Raw genomic sequence first — 24418 nt, 5'->3', positions numbered from 1 at the left:
CTTAATACAGAAATTAATCCCTTGGAATTTGCTATGTCACTTCCTATTGCAACATGTGCTTTGTAGGTGACCAGTTACCACTTACCCTTTCTTTTGGGTGGTCTTTACAAGGTGAGCTGTCTACAAAAAGATGAGTCATCTTTTTGGATGGGTGTAGTTAGGGCAGGCCATTAGTTCTCCATTCCACCCATCTGATGTCTCCTTTTTCTCCCATCCAAGTGGGAGCACTGATGCTTCCTTTTCCTAACAAATATGCATAACGCCTTTTTCACTATTCTGAAAAGAAATGGATGGATAATAAATCTATATACATAACTTAAGTCATCTAATGTCTGACCATATAAAGTGGTGCAGTCATGTATAATATTATATGATGTGTTTAATTATGTAAATGCTTATGTATGATTGAACCAGAAGATATAAGAAAGTAGATATCTGTTCGGGTATTTATAATCATCTTGAATACAATATCTAACAATGGTTTTATCACCGCTAATAAGATTTTCCAAAATAGTTAACAGTTAGTAAATTCGAAGTATAGTATTTCTTAGGTACTGCAGCATGGCTTTATTCCTGGACAGCTCTGTGTACCTTAAAATATGAAATAAGATATTTAATTAATACTAAAATAATGTATATAAAATAGTATACATTGCCCAGGCACGGTGGCTCACACCTGTAATCCCAGCACTTTGGGAGGCCGAGGCGGGCGGATCACTTGAGGTCAGGAGTTTGAGACCAGCCTGGCCAACATGGTGAAACCCTATCTCTACTAAAAATACAAATACAAAAATTAGCTGGGCATGGCGATGTGTGCCTGTAGTCCCAGCTACTCAGAAGACTGAGGTGGGAGAATTGATTGAACCCAGGAGGCGGAGGTTGCAGTGAGTCGAGATTGAGCCACTGCCCACTTCAGCCTGGGTAACAGAGCAAGACTCCATCTCAAAAAAAAAAAAAAAAAAAAAAACAATAGTGTGTATTAACATCCTGAAAAAATTTAATGTGTACTTTTTTGGTCAAATTATGCTTTTGTACATAAAAAGCTACTAAGGAAGACGCTGGGTATCTATTACTCTCCTCTGCAAGGAGAAAGTAATTTTGTTGGGCAGCTACGATATGCATACAATTTTAATTATCATATAAGAATTCCACTGCTAGCATTCTATGAATAGTAGTTTAACAGAAAACACATCACAAGGCATTTTAATTACCAACCTTAAAAAAGGGGGAGTAGATCATAAAGACTGTGGTGTTTTGGGAGGGGAAATATGGCGTCCATCTGTAGTGAGCAGTGCAAATATTGCTTGAATGGAAAGGAGAGAAAGGGAGGGTTGCTGTATTATATCTGTGCCAGATTCACATTTCCCTCCAAAATGCTAGGTTCAACTACTGACCTATTTTAAATCACAGGCCTGTCTTCAATATGTACTGACCTGAAATGAAAAAAATAGTCCAGGTTTCTACTTTTTAAAAAGAGAGAGGGAAGAGGAAAAGCTAAAGGATCACTGTTATTGTTGTCCTCAAATTCTTTATAAAAATAGCTGGAGAATAAATCCTTAATAAATATAAAAATTTTGGAATACTTTCATGTTCGTTTCATCCTAGCTTTGATCCTTGCTGCTATTTTTCCTCATGTTTTCAGTTCTAAATGTCACCCTGTTTGATAATGGAAACACTTGTTCGCTTCTCCTTTTATTGCGACCTTTTTTGGTTTCTCAGGAGGTCTTTGCTCAGGAGAACACGAATTGCACATCCTTGTGTGTGGTGTTGAATTGTTTGTAAGTTCCCAGTCTGCCTCTACCAGCCATTGTTTTTACATAAATTCTATTCTTCTGTGACCTGCCTCATTTGTCTCTTTGAGAACATTAACAAACCTTTTAGCTTAGTGGAATACAAAAGTGTTTCCTGCGCATTCACTCTTTAATAACTATTCAGCTCTTCTGGGAGGACAGTTTCTTCTGACACACACAGAGTAAACATTTTCCAGTAATTTTCCTTGATGGCAGGCAAGCATTAGGGAAATGGTGCAGTTGGCTAGCAACCCCAGTAAATTTTGCCAACCTGATGCCATAAATGTTCAGTAGGCTGTCTTCAGATTCCTTTATTCTGCTGATGTTACAGAAATGGACTTAAGACTAAGCATATTGTAGTTTATGTACAGGACTTTCAGGTTTGGCCTGTGTGGACATATAAGGTAGAGGTTTTTGAATGGTAGCAAATATAATTGTTCTCATGCCTGCTAACAACCTTGGTTATGACTAAAGCTGGGTCCTAACTTAAAATTATGCGTGAACGGTAAAAACATTTGATGGTTTTGATGTATTATGCTTGATAGGGTCATCACCCTTCCCTTCTTACTTCCCATGATTGCAACAACTGCAATTTAACTGGGTAATAAATTTATTAAGGGAATAAATAGTCAACTCTCTTACTAAGGACATAGAACTCCTATCATGTTTTTTTTCACTGAACTTATTTAGGAACTTGAGTGATTCCAGATGGTATTACATGAGCATTTGGCTCTGAATTTCTTGTTTTCTCACGTTTGCCAACATACAAGTGTTCAAGACTTTCAGGTCCCCGAGGAGCTGTTCAGCCATTGGATATACAACTTTAGGTTGCTATGGTATATTTGATTATTCTTTTGAAAGTTCTCCTCAGCCCTTGGTATTTGAAAATATTAAAATTATTTAACGTAACCTGGAGAAGAAAGATCTGTGGAACTGTAGTGCGTGAGTCGGTGGACCATAAAAAGTACATCTCTCGAAAAGCTAGTTTTTGAGATGAGACGAGATCAATGAGTAGTATATAGACCACCCATAAACTCTTGAACATGGACTGTGTAAAAATGTATTTAAGTGGCCCTTTAATAACGCAAAAGTATTTTCCCTTAAATGTGCTGGGAAGCCCCTAGTCCAACACACAAAAGGCCATTTCATGCAACACATATATGTAGATTTTTTACATACTCAAATAAAATGGGAGAACCTAACCATCGGATCTTTTTTCCCCTCCAATAAATATTTAGAGTCACCCTTCTGTGTGCCAGGCACAGTTCTAGGTGTTGGTATTATACAAATGAATATTATATTCACCTCTTTGAAGAGCTTTGGATGTAATGTGGGTGACAAACATGAAACCAAATAATTAAAGTCTAATGTTCTTAAGTGCTAGAGAGAGTTTTTTGGGAAGAGTGGGACAGTTGCTGAAAAGGCAACAAGGACTTGATCTTGGGGGAGGTAGAAGGATGTTCATAAAGAGGCAGTATCTGGGATTGTTCTTAAGTGTTGGTCAATAATATGCTACAGAGAAGAGATAAAGTCCCAGCAGATGGAGCAGTATGATCCAAGGTATGTATGTAAAAATCTATAATGTGTTTTAGGTGAGGAATTTTGTGTTGCTGAAAAGTAGTGCATAGGGATTTGGGAGTTGGAGGAGGAGGGGCAGGGATTGAGACTGGCAGGGTTGGATGTGGACAGATTGCTCTGGGATAGCAATAACAGTGAGAGGGAGAAGTCTGTTTCTAAGATGTTTTTCAGGGGAAGACTCAACAGGAAATGTTGCTAATGGGATGTGGGAGAGAGGAGACCATACACAGGCTTGTATGGGTGTTCGGATCACCATAGCTGAGATTGGATGTTGAAAATGATGAACAGATTTGGGGACAAAACGGAACGGATGATCAATGGGTCATTTTTTTTTTTTTTTCTTTCAAGTTTTTATTTTAGACTTATTATAGATTCGGAGGACTTTGTAAAAATAGTATACTGTGTCCCACATACCCAGTTTGCCCCAGTGATAGCATCTAATAAAACTATAGTATGACATCAAAACCTGGAAATTTACATTGGTATGATCTGTGGACCTTTTTTAGATTTCACCAATTTTGCATGCACTCCTAGTGGATATGGGCATGCATGTGCACATGTATGTGTGTATGGTTCTATGCACTTGTGTCACGTGTTGATTCATATAACTATCAGCACAATCAAGATGTAGAACAGGAAGAGCGGGTGGCTCATGCCTGTAATCCCAGTACTTTGGGAGGCTGAGGCGGGCAGATCACAAGGTCAAGAGATTGAGACTATCCTGGCCAACATGGTGAAACCCCGTTTCTACTAAAAATGTAAAAATTAGCTGGGTGTGGTGGTGCACACCTGTAGTCCTAGCTTCTCAGGAGGCTGAAGCAGGAGAATTTCTTGAACCCAGGAGGTGGAGGTCGTGGTGAGCCGATATCATGCCACTGCACTCCAGCCTGGTGACAGAGACAGACTCCATCTAAAAAAAAAAAAAAAGAAAAAAAAAGAAAAAGAAAAGAAAGATGTAGAATGATTCCACCACCCAAAACCACCACCCAAAGAATCCCTTGTGCTACCCCCTTATAATTACACTATCCCTTTCTCCATGCCTAGCCCCTGGCAGTTAATAATCTCTTTCCATCCCTATAATTTTGTCATTTTGAGAATGTGATATAAATGGAATCATATGGTATATAACCTTTTAAGATTAGCTTTTTTCCACTCAGCATAATTTCCATGAGATCCACTCAAGTGTTGAGTGCATCAATAGTTCATTTCATTTTCTTGTTGAGTAGTATTTCATGGTATGAACATACTGTTGTTTAATCTTTCACCTACTGAAAGGTATTTGGAGTGTTTGAGTTTTGGGGTATTACACACAAAACTGTTATGAACATGTATGTACATAATTTTTTGCATGTCGACTTAAGTTTTCTTTTTTTTTGTGATAAATGCCCAGGACTGCAATTGTTGTGTTACAAGTTGTGTATATTTAATGCTTTAAGAAACTGACAAACTGTTTTCCAGAATGGCAGTACCATTTTCCATTCTCAGCAGCAATATATGAGAGATCCAATTTTGCTGCATCCTTGGTATGGTTACTAATTTTTATTCTAGCTGTTACAATAGATTTGTAGTGATAGTCCATCATGATTTTAATTTGCATTTCCCTAATGGTGAATGACGTTGAACATCATTTCATGTGCTAACTTGTCATCCATGTATTCTCTTTGGCGATATGTCTGTTTATGTCTTTTTCCCATTTTCTAGTTAGATTGAGTTGCTCATTTGTGCCACCTCAGATCACCTCTTTCTGCCTTGCTGCTGCTGGGTGGAGGTGGAAGTTTGGCTACCCACTGGGCCCCCAGATGCCAGGTTGATGGGAAGTTGGAGCAGGCATTGTGTTAAGTAGCACTGTGTCATACCCACTTGCTCAACCTCCTAGCTGCTGGAGTGACAGTTCAGCTCTTCACTTCACACCTCAATGGGAGAGTTTTTCATCTGGTGTTTGGCGTAGGGCAGGTATTAAGAGAAAGGTTTTTTGCTCTGCCAGACCACCTTTTTCCTAGTCCTTTGTCTGGAGGAAGGAAGCTGGCTTTTCTTTTTCTTTTTCTTTCCCTGTATCTGCTGGTGGTTCCAGGTTCTAAGCTTCTCTAGCACCCACTCTGGGATAAATGAGAAGAAAATAGAAAACTCAGGAAGTTCATCACCATGCTGTTAACCATATTGTGAGGTTGTTGTCCAGTCTGCCTTTTTTTCCACCCTTCGTGGCTTCCCTGTGTTTGTTCGTACCATGATGTTCAGGTATTCTAAAAATAATGGTTAATCATTAAAAAGTTTTGAATAGGATATACATGCTCTCATTTGCACCTTTTAAAAACAATCACATTAAGTACTTCACAGAACATGTATTAGAGAGAGTCAGGAATGATTTAGGGGAGACCAATCAGGATATTAGAATAGTTGAGTGGAGAGATGGCAGTTTGGACGAGGATGGTGACAGTGGAGGTGGATCTGAGACTCAGTGATCCATTGGATGTGGAAGTGAAATGTGGGTAGATGTTTAGGATAACCCCCAGCTTTCTGGGTGGGTGACTAGTTTTCCAATTTACCGGAATGAGGATCACTGAAGATTTAGAGGAAGAAAACCCGAGTTGATTTTTAAATATGTTTTATCTAAGATGCTTCTGAAGTATCCAGGTGAAAACGTTGAGAAAGTAATTGTCTGTCTGGACATGGAATGAAAATACAGGCTTAGAAGGGAAACCGGAGCTAAATGTATTTATTATACAGTGTGGTGAGGTATAGTGGATGAAGACCTGGCAGTGGGGACGGAGTGGGTTCAGCAAAGGGAGGGAGGAGAGTCACAAGAAGAAGATGTGATGTAATCAAAGGGAGCAATATTAGGATGCAAGGTTGCCTAGTAAACATAAAAGTGTCAGGGGTTGTGGTGTTTGCGGAGAGAGGCAAAGGCTTAGCATTTAGCTACATTGTGAAATTGGAGAGAAAATGAATAAAGGAACTCATAAAAGTTTGGCCAGCCCAGTATTTCTACATTCTATCCGTTAGAACCCTGGTTCCTTGGGGGTCTCTTTCTGTCTCTCTGTCTTAGACACACACATGTTTTGTGAGAAATTAAGTATAAGGAATGCTGTTAAACAAAACTAGTCTTTCCAACAGCATAATTTCTAAGAGTGTTTAGCGTCGTGAGCCTTCACAGCAGATGTGGTATACAACAATTCCTAAGACATCTCAGGGATTTAAGTTAGTGTTCTCTAGGAGTTAGTTCTTGTAGACTGAAACGATGTTGTCTAGGAAGGGACTTTCCCTAATGGAAGTGGAAAAGACTGGGAGAGGGAAGGTTTGTTAGTTGAATGTTCAGAACCTGGAAATTCTTTGATATGATTAATTAATGTGTAAGCGTGGAGCCACTTTGTTCATGTATTTGGCCATAAGGAAGAATGAGCCTATTTCAACATTCGAGAAAGAGTTGCTTCGCACCATTCATAAACTTAGCAGAAATGGGTATCAATTCAATATCACATCTGCCTGTTTCCCCTCCCCTGCAAATGAAACATCTTCCTGCCTTTAGAGTTAATGATTTTTTTCCCCAGGAGTTGAAATAGTACAATTCGGTTGCAGAAGGTATATGGGTCCGGGGTGTTGGAGGTTAAAGTATTTGGTGAAATCTGCAATGACATCTAGGAATCTGAATCTGCACTGGCTGGTGGTGACTGGTGAAAGCATCCAGGTTAGCAGCAACTGGGGTCTGTTTCATTTATAGGCAAACACAGTAAATCTTGAGAAAGGAATATTCTGCTACAAAGCTGCAAATGATCTGCAAATGATCAGGGTGAGAGTGGGAAGGGGCGAAAGGAAGGAGCAAAAAGATAGTTCTTGTAGACTGAAACGATGTCATCTTGGAAGGGACTTTCCCTGATGGAAGTGAAAAAGACTGGGAGAGGGAAGGTTTGTTAGTTGAAAGTTTGGAACCTGCAAATTCTTGTATGTGATTAATTAATGTGTGAGTGTGTAGCCACTTTGCTCATGTATTTGGCCATAAGGAAGAATGAGCCTATTTCAACAATGGCTCATAGTTGTGCCATGTAAATTGTAAAGAACCAGGTACTTAGCACAGAAGACAAAAGAGGACAATTGTAGCTTCCTCACGTATCTGAAAGAGATTTTGAAATGACCCTAAAGAGTGGACCTAGGACTGATAGCTAAAAGTAGAGGAAATGTTTTGTTTAGTATAAAGAGGCCCATATTTTTGGTGTGTTTCTGAACACTGTTCTTTAAAGATGTGATGACCAATTTAGGAAGACAGTGAATTTTGTCACTTAAAGTGCTTAAGTGTGGGGGTTTGTGGTTGAGAATTTAAGAAGATTTTATCAAATATTAGTTCTCAGTGTCTGCTCCGTGGATGCCCAGGGATTCTTGCCATGCTTTCTGAGGGGATCTGCAAGGTCAAAACTGTTTTCCTGATCCCACTAAGATGGTATTTGGTTTTAATATTCCGTGTGATGAGGTGGGAAGTAAACATAAAGTCTACTGCCTAGCAAAGTATATAGTTATTTTGATGAAAAAGACTTGTGTGATAATTTAAATTGTGAATTGAACTTTTTTTTTTTTTTCATTGAACACCATTTCTACTTGAAAACCAGACTGCAAACCATGGTTATTCATAGCTTGATATTTGCTGGACATTTTCTTGAACAAAGTAAGCTAGTTACTTCAAGGAAAACCACGCAGAGTATTTGCTGCCAATGATAAAATCTAAGCTCTAAAGCAAAAGTTAGCATTTTGGATGTCTTTTATCTGCCAGCATGAGCTTGAAAGTTTCACCTGTACTTAAATACTTTTTTCTGATGGGATTGCAGATGATATTTTTAAAGAGTTGACTTTATTTTCAGTACTCTAAAATGACAATCCCAGAATTTGGAAGCTCTGTGTAAATCAGTGAATCAATAATTTTTAGATGACCATTCTCATTGCAAGATAGAACAGTACATTTTTATGTAACATAGTACAAAAAGTAAATTGATATGGTTTTCACTTAGTGTAGTACTAAAGATTATCTACACTTATCTGAAAAAGCTATTAAAATATTCCTCACTTTCCCAACTACCTATCTATATGAAGCTAGATTATTTTCCTATACTTCATCCAAAGCAGCAAATCACATTAGATTGAATGCAAAAGCAGATACAGATTCCAGCTATAAGCTGGACAATAAACAGAACTTCAAAAATGTTAAACATTGTGACTCCTCTAACTTAAAAGAAAAAAAATCCAATTATTTTTACATTAATGGATTTTTATGATTTTGATGGAAGGAATACATATCTGAAGCACTTCCTGGTTTAATATCTAATATGGTAAATATCAATAGCTATACAGATGCTCCTCAACTTATGATGGGGCTATGTCCCAGCAAACCCATTATAAGTTGAAAATATCTTTAATAAACAGTACTTCTAATATACCTAGCTTATCTACCAAATATCGGAGCTTACCCTAGCCAGCCTTAAACTTGCTCAGATCACTTACATAGCCTACAGTTGAGCAAAATCATGTAACAAAAAGCCAATTTTATATCAAGTTAATATAAAAATTTTGAGTCAAAATTCAAAATACAGTTTCTACTGAAAGTCTATTGCTTTTCCCACCCCAACTTACTATGGTTTAAAAAAAATCATAAACCGTAGTAAGTTGGGGACCCTCTGTAATCCTCAAAAAGTAAAGCTCTAGCATCTTGTGTAATTTTTAGGAAAGAAAAGAATCTTGGGTCTAAAATGCTTGAGAATTGCTGTAGTTGATGGCCTGTGCTTCTTTCCATCCCTGAGATTTTTATGATTCTATGATATTATACTAATTCAGTGCTTGCTGAAAGTGTCCAAGCAAAGGAATTTCTCTGTTCCTTGCCAGGAGTGCCAACACTCAGGCTTTGCTATGACAGAGAGAGGATTTAGCGATGAGAAACCGACGATATTGTCCCTGTCCTCACAGAACTTCCAGTCTCTGTGTGGAAGATATAAACCCAAAATTCACAAAAGTAAATAAAATTACAGTGGCAATATGCTAGAGAGGAAAAGTAGTTGAAAGACGTTCTTTCATCAGGAAACAGTTTCCCCATGAAGTGATTGAGCATGTAATATATAAGAGCCTTTCAGACCGAGGAATCCACACATGAAGGGCACTGTGGGGGATGGAAAGAGCTATTGTTTCATCATGTCACCATGAGAGAGGGCTTGCGGCTGGCACACACGGACCTGGAAAAGAGTGAAGCTGAACCGTGGGCCCCTTGATGTTCCATGGCAAGCATGTTGGCATTTATCCTTTGCAAGGTATTTAGGAGGTTAATTTTTTTGTGTGTCATAACTTCTCTAAACCTGTTCTTTATCTTCATTGTTCCTCAAGTTAATTTCATAATAACTTGATTTCCCTGCCTGATCTTCCGTCATCCCCAAGAACCCCCCTCCTCTTTATTTTCCTTGTCTGGTTCATCACTGTTGAATTTTAGTTCCTTTTCTTCTCTCCCTTTGTTTGCATTCCTCGCACATTGACTCTTCAGACCTTTTTCTTTTCTTTTTTCTTTTCCTTTCCTTTCCTTTCCTTTCTCTCTCTCTTTCTCTTTCTCTTTCTTTTCTTTTCCCTCCCTCCCTCCGTCCCTCCCTCCCTCCCTCCCTCCCTCCCTCCCTCCCTTCCTTCCTTCCTTCCTTCCTTCCTTCCTTCCTTCCTTCCTTCCTTCCTTCCTTCCTTTCTTTCTTTCTCTCTCTCTCTCTCTCTGTCTCTCTCTCTCTCTCTCTCTGTGTCTCTCTCTCTCTCACCCAGGCTGGAGTGCAGTGGCCCAATCTCAGCTCACTGCAACCTCCACCTCCCAGGTTCAAGTGTTTCTTGTGCCTCAGACTCCCGAGTAGCTGGGATTACAGGCATCTGCTATCACACCCGGCTAATTTTTTGTATTTTTAGTAGACACAGAGTTTCACCATGTTGGCCAGACTGGTATCGAACTCTGTAACACAGGCAGTCCACCCGCCTTGGGCTCCCAAAGTGCTGGGATTACAGGTGTGAGCCATGTGCCTGTCCCAGACCTTTGACCTTTTTCACTCTGTGTCATCCTCTTCAACCTGACCATCCTCATTTATGAGCAGTAATCTCACTTCCAAATTTAGTCACAAAGTTGAGATTATCCACGTGGAAGATCTTTCTAATATTCTTTTCTGTATCAAAATCCTCTGTGTCCTTGTTCTTCCCTTCCATTGTTGTTCCCATTTGTGAGGATAAAAGTGTCTCCTTTCCTACATTTTCTATCTCTGACCTCGTCTCTCACATCTCTGCTAGCTTCTCCTCATCCTCCTGCCTGTTATTCCTCCTCCTGCCTGTTTCTTGATATGTGAGCATCCCCCAGGATCTCTCCTTGGCTGACTTCTGTCTTTCCTCTGAAGCTTCCTCCCCAGGGTTCTCTTTATGTCTGACTTAAGGATAGCTGATTCCCAATGGTATCTTTTGCCCTCACAGCTCTCCAAATGTTCCCAGTTCTCTCAAGCCTCACTGTCATACTACCATTACTTAGTACCACTAAAGGAGCACCTGTCACACTGTTTCATGGCAGTTTATTCTTTTGTCTACCTCCTGTTTGGACTGCCTGAAGGCAAGAGTTGGGATTTGCTAGCCCTTGTTTTTCCCCTTACCATAACAGTGAGTTGTGGTCCGTGAGTGATACTCATTTGATGAATCGAACGCACCAATTCCAAGCCTGCTTTACATTCCTGCCACTTTAGAGATCTCCCCACCTGGACATTCCAACTGGGTAATTTTTCATTTGCTATTGATTTATATACTATTCTGGTGAAGTTACCTTTTCCAGAGTACTGTTGAATAGGAGAGGGCATTATTTAAAAATTGGCACTTGACAAATCTGATTTTTTAAAAAATACAAACAAACTATGCTACAAGAAGTGGTTTAAGGCCAGGCACAGTGGCTCATGCCTGTAATCCCAGCACTTTGGGAGCTCAAGGAAGGCAGATCTCTTGAGGTCAGTCAGGAGTTCGAGACCAGCCTGGCCAACATGGCAAAACCCCGTCTCTACTAAAACTACAAAAATTACCTGGGCATGCATGGTGACTGGCACACACCTGTAATCCCAGTTACCTAAGTGGCTGAGGCATGAGAATTGCTTAAATCTGAAAGGCAGAGGTTGTAGTGAGCTGAGATCATACCACTGCACTATACCCTGGGCAACAGAGTGAGACCCTGTCTCAAGAAAAAAGAAAAGAAGAAGAAGGAAGAAGAAGGAAGAGGAAGAAGAAGGAAGAAGGAGGAGGAGGAAGAAGGAGGAGGAGGAGGAGGAGGAAGGAAGAAGGAAGCAGAAGAAGAAGAAGACAAAGAAGGAGAAAAGAAGAAGAGGAGGAGGAGGAAGAAGAAGAAGAGAAGAAGAAGGAGGAGGAGGAGGAGGAGGAGGAGGAGGAAGAAGGAAGAAGAAGGAAGAAGGAAGCAGAAGAAGAAGGAGAAGACGAAGACGAAGAAGAAGAAAGAGGAAAGAAGAAGAAAAGAGAAAAGAAAAAAGAAAAGAAAAAAGATTTAGCTGTTGGACTAGTCCACAAATTACTATTTTAAATCTTGCATCGAAAAAAAATTGTAAAGAAAACCATAGCTGTACTATGTTATAGTTATGGGGGTATTTACTTAAATAATGAATATTCACTGCATGTCTGTAATTTGTTGGAGGTATTTACAGACTATGAGGGGAATTCTAAGATGCATCAAAAGCTTTAGGGATTGGCTTGTGTGTTTCTTTAAGATGATTAATATTTCAAAATGTGTGGATTCAGGCGTACCACTACCATCTTTTTGCATGTCAATCATTGCTGTGGTTGTAGAATGAAAAGAGATATGTTTTTGAAGTAATTGGTTGAAGGGGGAAAATGAAGGGGATTCAGACTGTATATATAGGCTGAGGCAGGCAAACAGCTTGAGCCCAGGAGTTTGAGACCAGCCTGGGCAACATGGAAAAACCCCATCTCTACAAAAAAAAAAAAAACTTAGCTGGAGGGTAGTCCCAACTACTTGGGAGGCTAAGGTGGGAGGACCTATTGAGCCCAAGAGGTCAAGGCTGCAGTAAGCTGAGATCACACCGCTGCACTTCAGCCTGGGTGACACGGTGAGACCCTGTCTCAAAAAAAAGAATAATAATAAGGAAGGCTTCATTTGGCCATATTCCTCCAAAATAGGTTTAAAAAAAGAGTGTATACTTGGCCGGGCGCGGTGGCTCATGCCTGTACTCCCAGCACTTTGGGAGGCCGAGGCAGGCGGATCACGAAGTCAGGAGATCGAGACCATCCTGGCTAACACGGTGAAACCCCATCTCTACTAAAAATGCAACAACAACAACAACAAAAAAATTAGCCAGGCATGGTGGCGGGCGCCTGTAGTCCCAGCTGCTTGGGAGGCTGAGGCAGGAGAATGGTGTGAACCCAGGAGGCAGAACTTGCAGTGAGCCGAGATTGCGCCACTGCACTCCAGCTTGAGCGACTGAGCAAGACTCCGTCTCAAAAAAAAAAAAGAGTGTATACTTGTAATGACTCTCTCATATAAATGCACATATGTATATACACATACAAGCACACACATACAGATTTGATCTTCATAATTTGCAGATTCTATATTTGCTAACTTGCCTAGTCACTAAAATATATTTTTAACTCCAAAACTGACAGGCATGGGGCTTTTGTAGTTATTTGCAGACATGTATTGAGTGGTAAAAATGAGTCTCCCAATATACATGTTCTTAACTGAAATCAAACAAGGCAACATTCTGCCTTTTTGTTTCAGCTCTTGTGCAGTAAGGCATCGTTTTTGCAGTATTTAGTACCATGTTTTTTGCACTGTTGTGCTTTTGTTAGTGATTTTGTAGTCTAAGAGGGCCACAAGCACAGTGTTGAAGTGCTGGCTAGTGCTTCTGAGCACAAGATGGCTGTGATGTCCCTGATGGGGAAAAATCTGTGTTGTGGACAAGCTTTGTTGAGGCATGAGCCATGGTGCTGCTGGCCTTGAGTATTAATGAATCAACAGAATATATTAAACGTCTTTAAACATCAAACAATGTTATGTATTGATCAGTCAATGAAAATGTTGTGACCCCAGAGGCTCACAGGAGCCCTATATTTTTTCTAGCAGTAATAGTTCAGTATATGCTGATTCCGTGCCCAGTCCGTAAATAGCAAGAATCGACCGTGTCTGTGTGTACACATAAGTACGTATATATGTGTGCATGTGTGTATATGAGAGTGAGAGGGCCAAAGATTACCTGAGGTGGAGTTAACTAAGCCCCAGAGAGAAAAAGGGAACAGAAGAGATCATATCATGTACACATAGTTGTAGAGAACAAGAAAGGGGCATAGATAAAGTGACAGTTCCCTCGACTCGCCATGAAGTTTACTGTCAGCCCAGGGCAGCTTTATTTCTTTCTGAAGTGAGCAGAAATGGTCTAATAGAGTACAGGGTATAAAGGACTGTGCAATTAGTACTTCATGTGTGCTGAATAGTTTGGGGAGTGCCTCTAGAGTACTAATAGAAAGTCACTTTGTTCTGAAGACATTGATGAATTTCATCCTTCTCTTGTATCTTTAATTATTACTCTGGTTTACCTTAGCCATCTTTTTGCTCTTACAGCTGCCTTTTGATTTGTTTTTGTGTTGTTTAAGACCCAGGGAAATTGACTGTGTCCAGGGAGTAGGATTCTAGTCATTCAACCCCACGTTGAGTCTATTCAACAGCTAGATTGAGTCTATATTAAGGTGTCTAAACAAAATCAAACTAAGAAACCTAATTATGTCACCAAACTGTAGCAAACAAGCAAACTGTAGCTTGTATCCAAGCTGGATTTTTTTTATGAGGTTTTGGATATAGAAAGGGGTTGGGCTTGGAGGTAGGTGACTAACCAACTCTCTGGTAGAAACTCTTTCCTTTAAAAGAATAAAGAGATTATAGGGATTGGAGACCTTTATGTGTTATACTTTGGTGGGGACTTGTGTGTCTTAAAACAACCCTTGCCTTTTCTGTATTCTTAGCTGTAATGTTCTTTTAGAATATTACCCAAGTCTCTCATTTGCCAGAAAGATCGGTATTAGTCTGTCCTGTAATATGGCTTTACATGGTCTTATGATATTATTTGTGAGGCTGACTCTCATAGGTAACTGACAAATGAATGAAGTAGTATTTGCTCAAGTAGTAAAATTCTTGAGCAAAGCCACAAATAACTGGGGAGAAAAGTAAGATTACTGTGCAATTGAAATTCTAGAAGAGTTTTAATTTTTGGAGTAGCTTAGAATATTTACAGTAAAATGTACCTCCTTTACTTCTTTGTATTCTTTTGATGCGTCACATTCCAAATGCAAAATTTATGAAACTGTCAGAGGATCAACTTCTCTGGCAGATCTCTCATCAGTTCTTCCCTCGTTAAAAGAAGCTTCTTTTGAGACAAGTCTTTGTTAGTTAATCCTATCAACTGAAAACCTGCATTTCAAAACAATCAGTAAATACAAAGCAGAACCTCGCTTTGTTTAGGTGGTATCTATCAATTCTCTTGAAATCTATCAGGCTCTAGCTTCTGTAGCAGTTCTTGGCTGAGCTGCTTGTCTATTTAAACAGAAATAATATTGAAAGAATATTAACTTCTGAAGACTGGACTCAGAAATCATAATATGGTGGTCTATTCTTAATGCATGTAGAAAATGTGATATTTTGGCTCTTTTAATACACCTTTGTGAGTTGTAAAATAAAGACAGGACTACAAATAAAAATAATCCAAATACTCTATAAAATACAGATTTGTGCTTCCTGAAGTCTATAAAATCTCCTACCCTATATTAATATTAAAAATGTACAGGATCTTCTCTCATAAGGAAACACAGTTAGAATGACAAATTTTTAGTGTGAGATTATAAAGGGTGACAGAAGACACTTAAGAAGAAAATAAGCATGGAGTCATTTTTGTATCAAAAAGAAAATCCAGGCCAGGTGCAGTGACTCATGCCTGTAATCCCAGCAGTTTGGGAGGCCGAGATGGGTGGATCACCTGAGGTCAGGAGTTCAAGACTAGCCTGGCCAACATGGTGAAACCTCGTCTCTACTAAAAATACAAAAAATGAGCTGGATGTAGTGGCAGGTGCCTGTAATCCCAGCTACTTAGGAGGCTGAGGCAGGAGAATCACTTGAACCCGGGAGGCGCAGGTTGCAGTGAGCAGATGTCATGCCATTGTACTCCCACCTGGGCGACTACTTTATAAAATGAAATGCTTGTGTTCTAGAAAGTATTATAAACAGCCAAAATAACAAAGGAAAACTATTGTTTTAAAGCATGCTTGAATGAATAAACATTTCTCAGATCACTAATAGTTAATAACATTATTTGAAAGATTTGGGGATAATCTGGCTCACATTAAACATATTTACACTTTATTTTATTTTATTTTACTTTACTTTGTTTCATTTTATTTATTTATTTATTTATTTATTTATTTATTTATTTGAGATGGAGTCTCACTCTGTCACCCAGGCTGGAGTTCAGTGGTACAATCTCAGCTCACTGCAACCTCCTCCTCCCAGGTTCAGGCGATTCTCCTGCCTCAGCCTCTCAAGTAGCTGGGATTACAGGCACCCGCCACCACGCCCCACTAATTTTTGTATTTTTAGTAGAGATGGGGTTTCACCATATTGGCCAGGCCAGTCCTCAAACACCTGACCTCAGGTGATCCGCCCCCCTTGGCCTCCCAAAGTGCTGGGATTACAGGCATGAGCCACTGCACCCGGCCATATTTAGACTTTCAAATGCCTCATGAATTAAGTCAAGTTTTACTACATACAGATGCTAAGAAACATGAAAACAGATAGAGTTTTGCTGTATTCAGATCAGTACATTTATCAAGATAATTAGATTATTTAAGGGATTCAGTTGGCCAGACTTTGAAAAACTGTTTGGTTTTTGTTTTTCTAGAGAGCACAGTCAGACGAACTGGAAAAAATAGAAAAGCATGGCCGGTCTTCCAAAGACAAGGAAAATGCCAAGTCTCTGGACAAACCTGAGCAGTAAGCATGCCTTATAGCCGTGCAGAGGGCGTCCAGGCCATGGGTGGGCCCATTTTGTTTGGAAAATGCAATGCAGTGTCTTCAGTGCATACTTGTTATGAATGAGATGAGAATAAACATCTGTGGATGTGAATTATATTTTTCTTCTTAACTTGGCTTTATTTCCTTAGGTTCCTTTATGAACTGTCACTAATCCCCAACTTTTCAGAGCGAGTCTTTTGCATCCTGTTCCAGTCCACGTTTTCAGAAAGCATTTGCTCAATTCATCGCAAACTGGAATTACTACAGAAATTGTGTGAGGTAAGTTCTGGTCCAAAGAGAGCTGAACTTGAATCTCATTTAATTGTGCTCAGCCATGTTCATATTTCAGAAAAGCGTTCTTTTATTTACTCGAAGTACTCACCAAATTTGACGGATCACAGTCCCACAGAAGGGAACATTTTATGATTGACCTTCAAGATCAAAGCAAATGTTCCGAGGGGTGCCCAGGGCTGCAAGACCACATTGCTAGAATGTGGCCAGTACATGTTGGCCTCCAGAGACTTCTGTGTCCTCTCCTTTTGCCAAAACAAAATCTTCAGTTTTCACAGTCCTCTCAGACATCAGACTTCCAAAGGAATGTGATTTGAAGGCATTTTTCTTTACTTTCTTTCGTTGTCTGGAAGGACTCCTCCACAAATTGTTAATAATTATTCCAGCCAAATAATTTAGGAACAGCCATATGACTCAACAGAAGACAGATATTCTTCTGAAAACAAAAAATAAATGCTTGGCAGAAACAACCAATGTTAACATTTAAAACAATTTGTCAAATATCAGTAGTACCATTTGTTCTAGTTGCGGTAAATCATTTTGAAAAGTGAAAAGATGTTCTTAAAGGCTCACATTTTCAGAAGAAGTGACATGCAAATTTAAGTTAAACACAGTGTTTTGAAAGAAATGAGTGTGAGCTCTTTGGGGGTAAACCTAAATTTAGAAATTAATCTCTGCGTCTGCTTTTTGGTTTCCTCTGCTGAGGCCAAAAAATTTGTTTTGTTCCAGACATAGGCACAATTAAGACAATGGCAGATATATTAGTGATGTTATTTTGTAATGGTTCTCATTTGGCCTTATTTAATAGTTCTCATATATCCTTATTCTCATATAGCCTTAATAGTTCTCACACAACCTTGTTTTCCTTGCGATTACATCATAGACATGGCCTAACATAGCATCCCCCAGCTTACAGAGGCATACCTGAATGTTTGTGGGTGGTGCAGCTTTTACTAACTTTCAAGATACTGCTCTTAACATATACCTAATAATTAGGAATGATAAAGTTTGGTTGTGACCCAAAACTACTAATATAAATAGCTGGCATTGACTTGATGATTCAAACAAAACCTGGTATAGAAGTTGTTTTTTGTTGTTGTTCTGTTTCACAGACGTTAAAAAATGGCCCAGGGGTTATGCAGGTTCTAGGTTTGGTTCTTGCCTTTGGCAACTACATGAATGGAGGAAATAAGACTCGAGGACAGGCAGATGGCTTTGGATTAGACATTCTTCCAAAACTGAAAGATGTCAAGAGCAGTGTAAGTATTTTGCATGAGTGGACATAGGCAAATTGAGAATTCAATGTTTTGTTTAGTAATAAGTCTGAATGTAAAGCAGTTGTAATAAATATTTCTTTTATGTTCCTAGGCCAAATGTTTCTTTATGTTCTGAGCTAGAAAAAAGTAATGTCCATCAGATATTTGTGATTAATAATGTTTCCTAAAGTGAATAATTTTTATTCTTATGTCTAATTAATAATTACAACTTTTTAATATAAAAACAATATAAAATAACTTTTTATATTGTTTTAATATAAAAACAATAATTTCTTTTACTGTATCTTTCCCATGTCTGCTAATATTTATCCTTTTGGAATCTGAAGGCTAATTATTTTCTATGAGTTAGACAGTGTATCTCTTGTTTTTTTCTTTGTCATGTCAAGCAATGGAGGCCAATAGGTCCATATTTTGAAAATAACACAAAGATGAATAAAATGGCTTGGAAATAAAATATAAAAGATGATTCTACTCTGCTGCATATGATTTTCTCCTTGATACTGGTGCGTCGGGGGATGTCTAAGCCCTCTTGCAGACCTAATTATTTTTGGTACTACTTCTGCAGTTGTGTTTGTTTGAAATTAATATCTAAGCAATTGTGAGAGTGCCAGGAGAAATATGAGGTTAGGAATGATGGTTAGAGTCACAGAATGAAGTCTGAGATGATAAACTTAAAAAATAAAAGAGTTACATTTCTCTAATAAAAGAATCATCACACAAAAAAGTAAGATAAAGGAAATTCTGGACATGTTTTTGAAATATTAAGTTTAATAATTGGCTTGTAGAAATAAAAATATGTAGGATTGTCCTTCCTAGATAATGAAATAATTTCCTTCATGGGAGAGAGAGAGACTTTTAGACTGAGGCAGGACAATGGCATGAACACGGGAGGCAGAGCTTGCAGTGAGCCGAGATCGCACCACTGCACTCCAGCCTGGGCGACAGAGCGAGACTCCATCTCAAAAAAAAAAAAAAATATTTTCTGCCAGCCAACAATTTGTTTATTATTTTATATACAGATGATTCTCAATGTAAAATGGAGTTATGGCCTGATAAACCCATCCTAAGTTGAAAATACCATAAGTGAAAAGGCATTCAATACATCTAACCTAGTAAGCATCAAAGCTTAGCCTAGCCTGCCTCAAACATGCTCAGAACACTTACCTCAGCCTACAGTTGGGCAAATCATCTAATACAAAGCCTATTTTATAATAAAGTGCTGAATATCACATGTAATTTATTGAATACTGTGCTGCAAGTGAAAAACAGAATGGTTGTATGGGTACTCAAAGTATAGTTTCTACTGAATGTGTATCACTTTTGTACCATTGTAAAGTCAAAAAATTGTAAGATGACCCATTGTAAGTCAGTGTCTGTGTGTGTGTGTGTGTGTGTGTGTGTGTGGTCAAATTAATACAGATATTCATTCAACATTCTTTCATTGAGCATCTAGGGAACATGGACACTGCTTTTCCAACACTGAATAATTCGTAGTTCTTCCCTGGTACACCCACACATATGATGTTTTTATTTTTATAATTGTTTGTTCAAATGCTTATGTGTATGATACACATTTTCATAGAAGTCTTACTATAGAGAGCTGATAAATTACATTTGTTTAAAAAAAATGCTTAAGCCAAGTGCAATAGCATGAGCCCATAATCCCAGCTACTTGGGAGGACTTTTCGAGGCCAACCTGGGTTATACAGTGAGACCCCTTCTCAAAAAAAAAAAAAAAAAAAAAAAAAAAAGAAAGAAAAGAAGTCCTTTTCTTAACCTATGGTGATTCTTGAATACTCAGCAACTGCTTGTTGGAGTGAAACAACTTTTGCAAATAATATTGAAATACATAGCATCAATATCATGTTTAAATTATAGAAATGAACTGGAAATAGATTCTAGTGATCATATACAAATAAGAGATTATTTGTGGGACTTTTTTGGTATCAGTTTATATATTGTATTCAATCCTCTATTAGATTAAATGTCATTAATTTAGATAATCAAGGGGTAATCTAAAATAAAAATTTTAATATGTAATCAAGAAATAAGTTTTTAAAATAGTTTCACTTGTACTCAGAAGAGCTATGCAAAGTCTTCCTGAATTGGTTCTTTCTCTGTAAAACAAATGTAACTATACTTATTCCTTAGTACTGTTTATAGACCTCCATGGACAGAGCTGTTACTTTGATCACTTAGAATTTTCTCTTAGCACACCAAGTTTTGTTAATTGATTCAGGTGCTGCCAGCCGTTTCACTGAATTACAAGTTGGGAGAGAGAAAGGAACTCAAGTTGCTTACATCATGTTACAAGCAAATCCTGTCTAATGAGGGGTGTCTTTAATAGCTATATTACTGACTCATGTCAAACTTGATTATAAAGAGGTTTTGCTCTTTTTACAAATATAGAAAAAATCGTGGTTATATTAAACATTCCAGAGAATGTAGTTTGTATCATAGGGTTTGTTTTTAAAGTAAAATATATACCTGAGCTCTCAAATTCAGATTATCTACTACTACTTTGGAAGAATACACAAAAAAAGCTAAATAAAAATTAATGCCCCTAAATAAACCAGAAAGGAGGTGAAAAGGTATTTTTGAAATGTGTTAGATATGAAACAATTTTACCTTTTTTTAAATAGAACTACCCACATTGTCTTATTTATAAACACATGAGTATTAATTTGTCAAATCCCAATTGCTGACATAACAAATTATAATATTGGAATTGTTAAAAGCTCCCCTTTACTTAATATTGGAATTGTTGAAAGCTCCCCTTTACTTAAAATGATACTTAGCTTTTTTATTTCCCTAATCTATAAGCTAATGAGCCTCAATCAAAGTTACTGTTGGAGTGGTACCTATTTGTTCAGCTATATATCAATGCTAGCAATGTTTAATTATTTCCTTTAAGATAGTAGTTTTAAAACAAAAAATTATCAAACAAAACAATAAAAACACAAAATAATAAAATATACAAGACATGAGCTAAATTTCTAATTGAGGGGGGTAACAATTGGAAAGTATTTACGGTTTAGACTTTGCCCCTAAATAGCTGTGCTAAGATTGGAACACTGGGGAGAAAAATCTTTTAAGCCATCAAACTCCTTAGACACAATGGCCAAGACAATTCAAAATGTAAAATTTCACATTACATTCCAAATGTTCTCATGTATATATATGAATTTACTAGAATCTTTTTTGGTAACACTTTAAATTTAATTAGTTAAAAAATACGTTGTCACTGACTTTGGTCTTTCTGCCTAGGACAATAGCAGAAGCCTTTTGTCATATATTGTTTCGTATTATCTCCGAAATTTTGATGAGGTAAGACAATTTTTACATCTCGTCACATTCCATTATTCTTTATTTGTTGGATGATTTGGCAGTACTTTTTGTTGTTGTTTTTGGTTTGGAGATACCTGCCATTATTCTTTTTTATGCTGATAACCAATTTCTTTGACTATAATGGGGTTTTTTGTTCATTAGGATGCTGGAAAAGAACAGTGCCTCTTTCCACTGCCAGAACCCCAGGACCTTTTCCAGGCCTCACAGATGAAGTTTGAAGATTTTCAAAAAGATCTCAGAAAACTGAAGAAAGACTTGAAAGGTAACTTAAAATCCTGAACTCATGTTTTCTGTTTATGCTTTTTTAATGAGAGAAGGCAGACTTTTCAATGTTTTTAGAGAAAAGTAATCTTTCTTATCTTTATAGAACTAAATTTGTGTGTGTGTGGCAAAAGAACAATTTTGTCTATATTCTTTGGTTGTTTAAAACGTTATGTGTGTCAAAAATTTGGTTATTAAGTAATACCTTGGTTATTTCAGTTAATCTGTTTTGTCAGGAATAAGTTTACATTTTGTTTTCATTTTCATTTTATAACCAAGAACATTTGGGTATTGGTCGTGTCATGGTTGGATACAAATTATGTCATTGTTATAATGGAAGATAAATAGTCCCTCCCCATTTTCCCTTGGTGTACTTGCCCAAGATTTTCTGGCTTATGAACTTTCCTGGGAACAAAATATCTTCTTCTACTTAAAAACCACATGCAAGTATATTGTTTTATTACCAATCAAGCTTTATATAAAATTATTTTGAAGAATAATAGGCTGAAATTTTTCAAATCTCTAAATTAAAAGTAGCATTTACAAAAAAGCAAATAGTTTGCAGATTTTTTTATTTTGTAAGTAAAATTCCTGCTACCCCCTTTTCTTGATATTCTTATTGAGTTGTGAACACCTCAGCTATCTATTTCAGCTTCTTTCTTGCTGTATTACATAGAGATAAGGAGTAAATACATTTACCTGAGCTTTTCATTTGATATTGTGTTACTATACGAGAAGAAAAGGCCTGGTTACCCCTGTCCAGAAACCAAAAAACATAGAACTTTTTAAGAGACTCCCAATTTTGAGATATGTTTATCCAAAGATACTGATCTGTAATCAAATTCATCGAGTTGTTATATTCTAGTCACAGATATTTTAAAATGGATTTCAGTGAGCATAGGGACATTATGTAGTATGCTTACAGTTCTTGTATATTCAACAACATTTATTATGGACCTGGCTCCTATCAGACATTTGCTAGGTGCTGTGGATCCACAAAGGTTACAGTCATCGCTGTTGAAGAGGGCTGAAATTCTGTCACCTAGACGTACCCTGTTGGAGCCTTACAAGTTGGTGCTTATTGGCTGAGGCCAAGAAAGACTGCCTTGACTTGCTCTGTTTTTCATACAATAATAATAAATAAAACTATATTACATTTGTATAATCTTATGGTACTGTGCATTTTAAGCTAAGAATGAATTCTTAAAGCAACAGAAAGAAAACACTCATGCTATAGTATTACACTTCAACCCGAAGACAGGCATCTTGGTTTGCTTATGAAATTTACACACACTATGAGGTGGTGCTAGAGGCATTTCTGGGGCATCTGGAAAATACTTCCCACTTCAATCAATAGTTCAGTCTCGTAAAGTGGGATTTCATAGTTTACAGGTGATCTGATAAAGGAGCGGAATGGGTGACCCTATTATCGGGATATCAGGATTTATGTTTGCTTTCCGGAGTTGCATCACTTTGGAATGTTATCCCCCTTCCTTAAGATAAATCCACAACTTCTTACTATAGGCATTAAATATACATGTAACTATGAAAATGGCAAGTTCTCGCAAGACTTGGAGCTAAAAAGAAATACTTACCTAACACCACATAGTGGGCTTGAAAAGACAAGCAGCCAGTCGGGCACAGTGGCTCACACTTGTAATCCCAGCACTTTGGGAGGCCGAGGCGGGCGGATCACCTGAGGTTGGCAGTTCTTGACCAGCCTGACCAATATGAAGAAACCCCGTCTCTACTAAAAATACAAAGTAGCCGGGCGTGGTGGCACATGCCTGTAATCCCAGTTACTTGGGAGGCTGAGGCAGGAGAATCGCTTGAACCCAGGAGGTGGGGGTTGCAGTGAGCTGAGATTACACCATTATACTTCAGACTGGGCAACAAGAGCGAAACTCCATCTCAAAAAAAAAAAAAAAGAAAGAAAGAGAGAGAGAGAGAGAGAGAAAGAGAAAGAAAGAAAGAAAGAAAGAGAGAGAGAGAGAGAGAGGGAGGGAGGGAGGGAGGGAGGGAGGGAAGGAAAGGAAAGGAAAGGAAAGGAAAGGAAAGGAAGGAAGGAAGGAAGGAAGGAAGGAAGGAAGGAAGGAAGGAAGGAAGGAAGGAAGGAAGGAAGAAAGAAGAAAGAAAGAGAAAAGAAAGAAAGAAAAAGAAAGAAAGGAAAAGAAAAGAAAAGAAAGAAAGAAAGAAAAAAAGAAAGAAAGAAAGAAAGAAAGAAAGAAAGAAAGAAAGAAAGAAAGAAAGAAAGAAAGAAAGAAAGAAAGAAAGAAAGAAAAGACAAGCAGCCAGCGCCTCTGAATACTATTTTGACATCTGCATTTGCCAGCTCCAAGTGCTAGGTGCCCACATTTGGTAGCACAGAAGATGAGATATTGAAAGAGCCTCTTAGCAATTTTTGAGTACCTCAGAGTTTAAAGAGAGGATTTTAACCCTGAAGGTTTACACTTTATATCAGGGAAAGATGAACTTATCTTTCAGATATCATCAGACCTGTGCCCTTGGTCAACAACGATCACATTTGCCTGGCACAGTATTTTCCTCAGTCTGAACACAGCTTGTTACAATTTGATAGAATTTGTTGAAATGGGGAGTCTCATGACCAAATGAATGTAGCAACTGCTAAGTTAAAGTGAAAAGGACTTCATGGTATCCTCCAAAAAAAAAAACAAAATATAGGGGGGTTTGCAATTGTCCCATTCATTACAGAGCACTTTTTTCACAGAATCTCTGGTGTGTTCTGTAGTCACTGAAACGTATTTTGAGAAATGCAAGGCTGGGGTACTGTGTTAGTAACAGAAGAATGGCATTTACCTTTGAGGAGCTTA

The 24418-nt window shown here is 38.0% G+C and overlaps 1 protein-coding gene across 3 annotated transcripts in view; it reads left to right on the top strand.

The window, feature by feature from the left end:
• The window catches only part of LOC105474638 (formin 2), a 399919-nt gene that overhangs the window by 227405 nt on the left and 148096 nt on the right, over positions 1 to 24418 (top strand). For 2 of the 3 annotated variants that reach the window (XM_011729456.2, XM_011729455.2), the window contains 5 exons: positions 16298 to 16389; positions 16560 to 16689; positions 17814 to 17960; positions 21246 to 21305; positions 21468 to 21588. In XM_011729456.2, the coding sequence (XP_011727758.2) occupies positions 16298 to 16389; positions 16560 to 16689; positions 17814 to 17960; positions 21246 to 21305; positions 21468 to 21588 (550 nt within the window). Of the gene's footprint in view, positions 1 to 16297; positions 16390 to 16559; positions 16690 to 17813; positions 17961 to 21245; positions 21306 to 21467; positions 21589 to 24418 lie in introns of those variants that run through there. The other variant, XR_011610224.1, reaches the window with a different exon arrangement.

The sequence above is a fragment of the Macaca nemestrina genome, chromosome 1, assembly GCF_043159975.1.
Source record: "Macaca nemestrina isolate mMacNem1 chromosome 1, mMacNem.hap1, whole genome shotgun sequence".
NCBI classification, from domain to species: Eukaryota; Metazoa; Chordata; class Mammalia; order Primates; family Cercopithecidae; genus Macaca; species Macaca nemestrina.
Note: the sequence above shows the minus strand (reverse complement) of the source record. Positions and strands in the feature narration are given on the sequence as shown.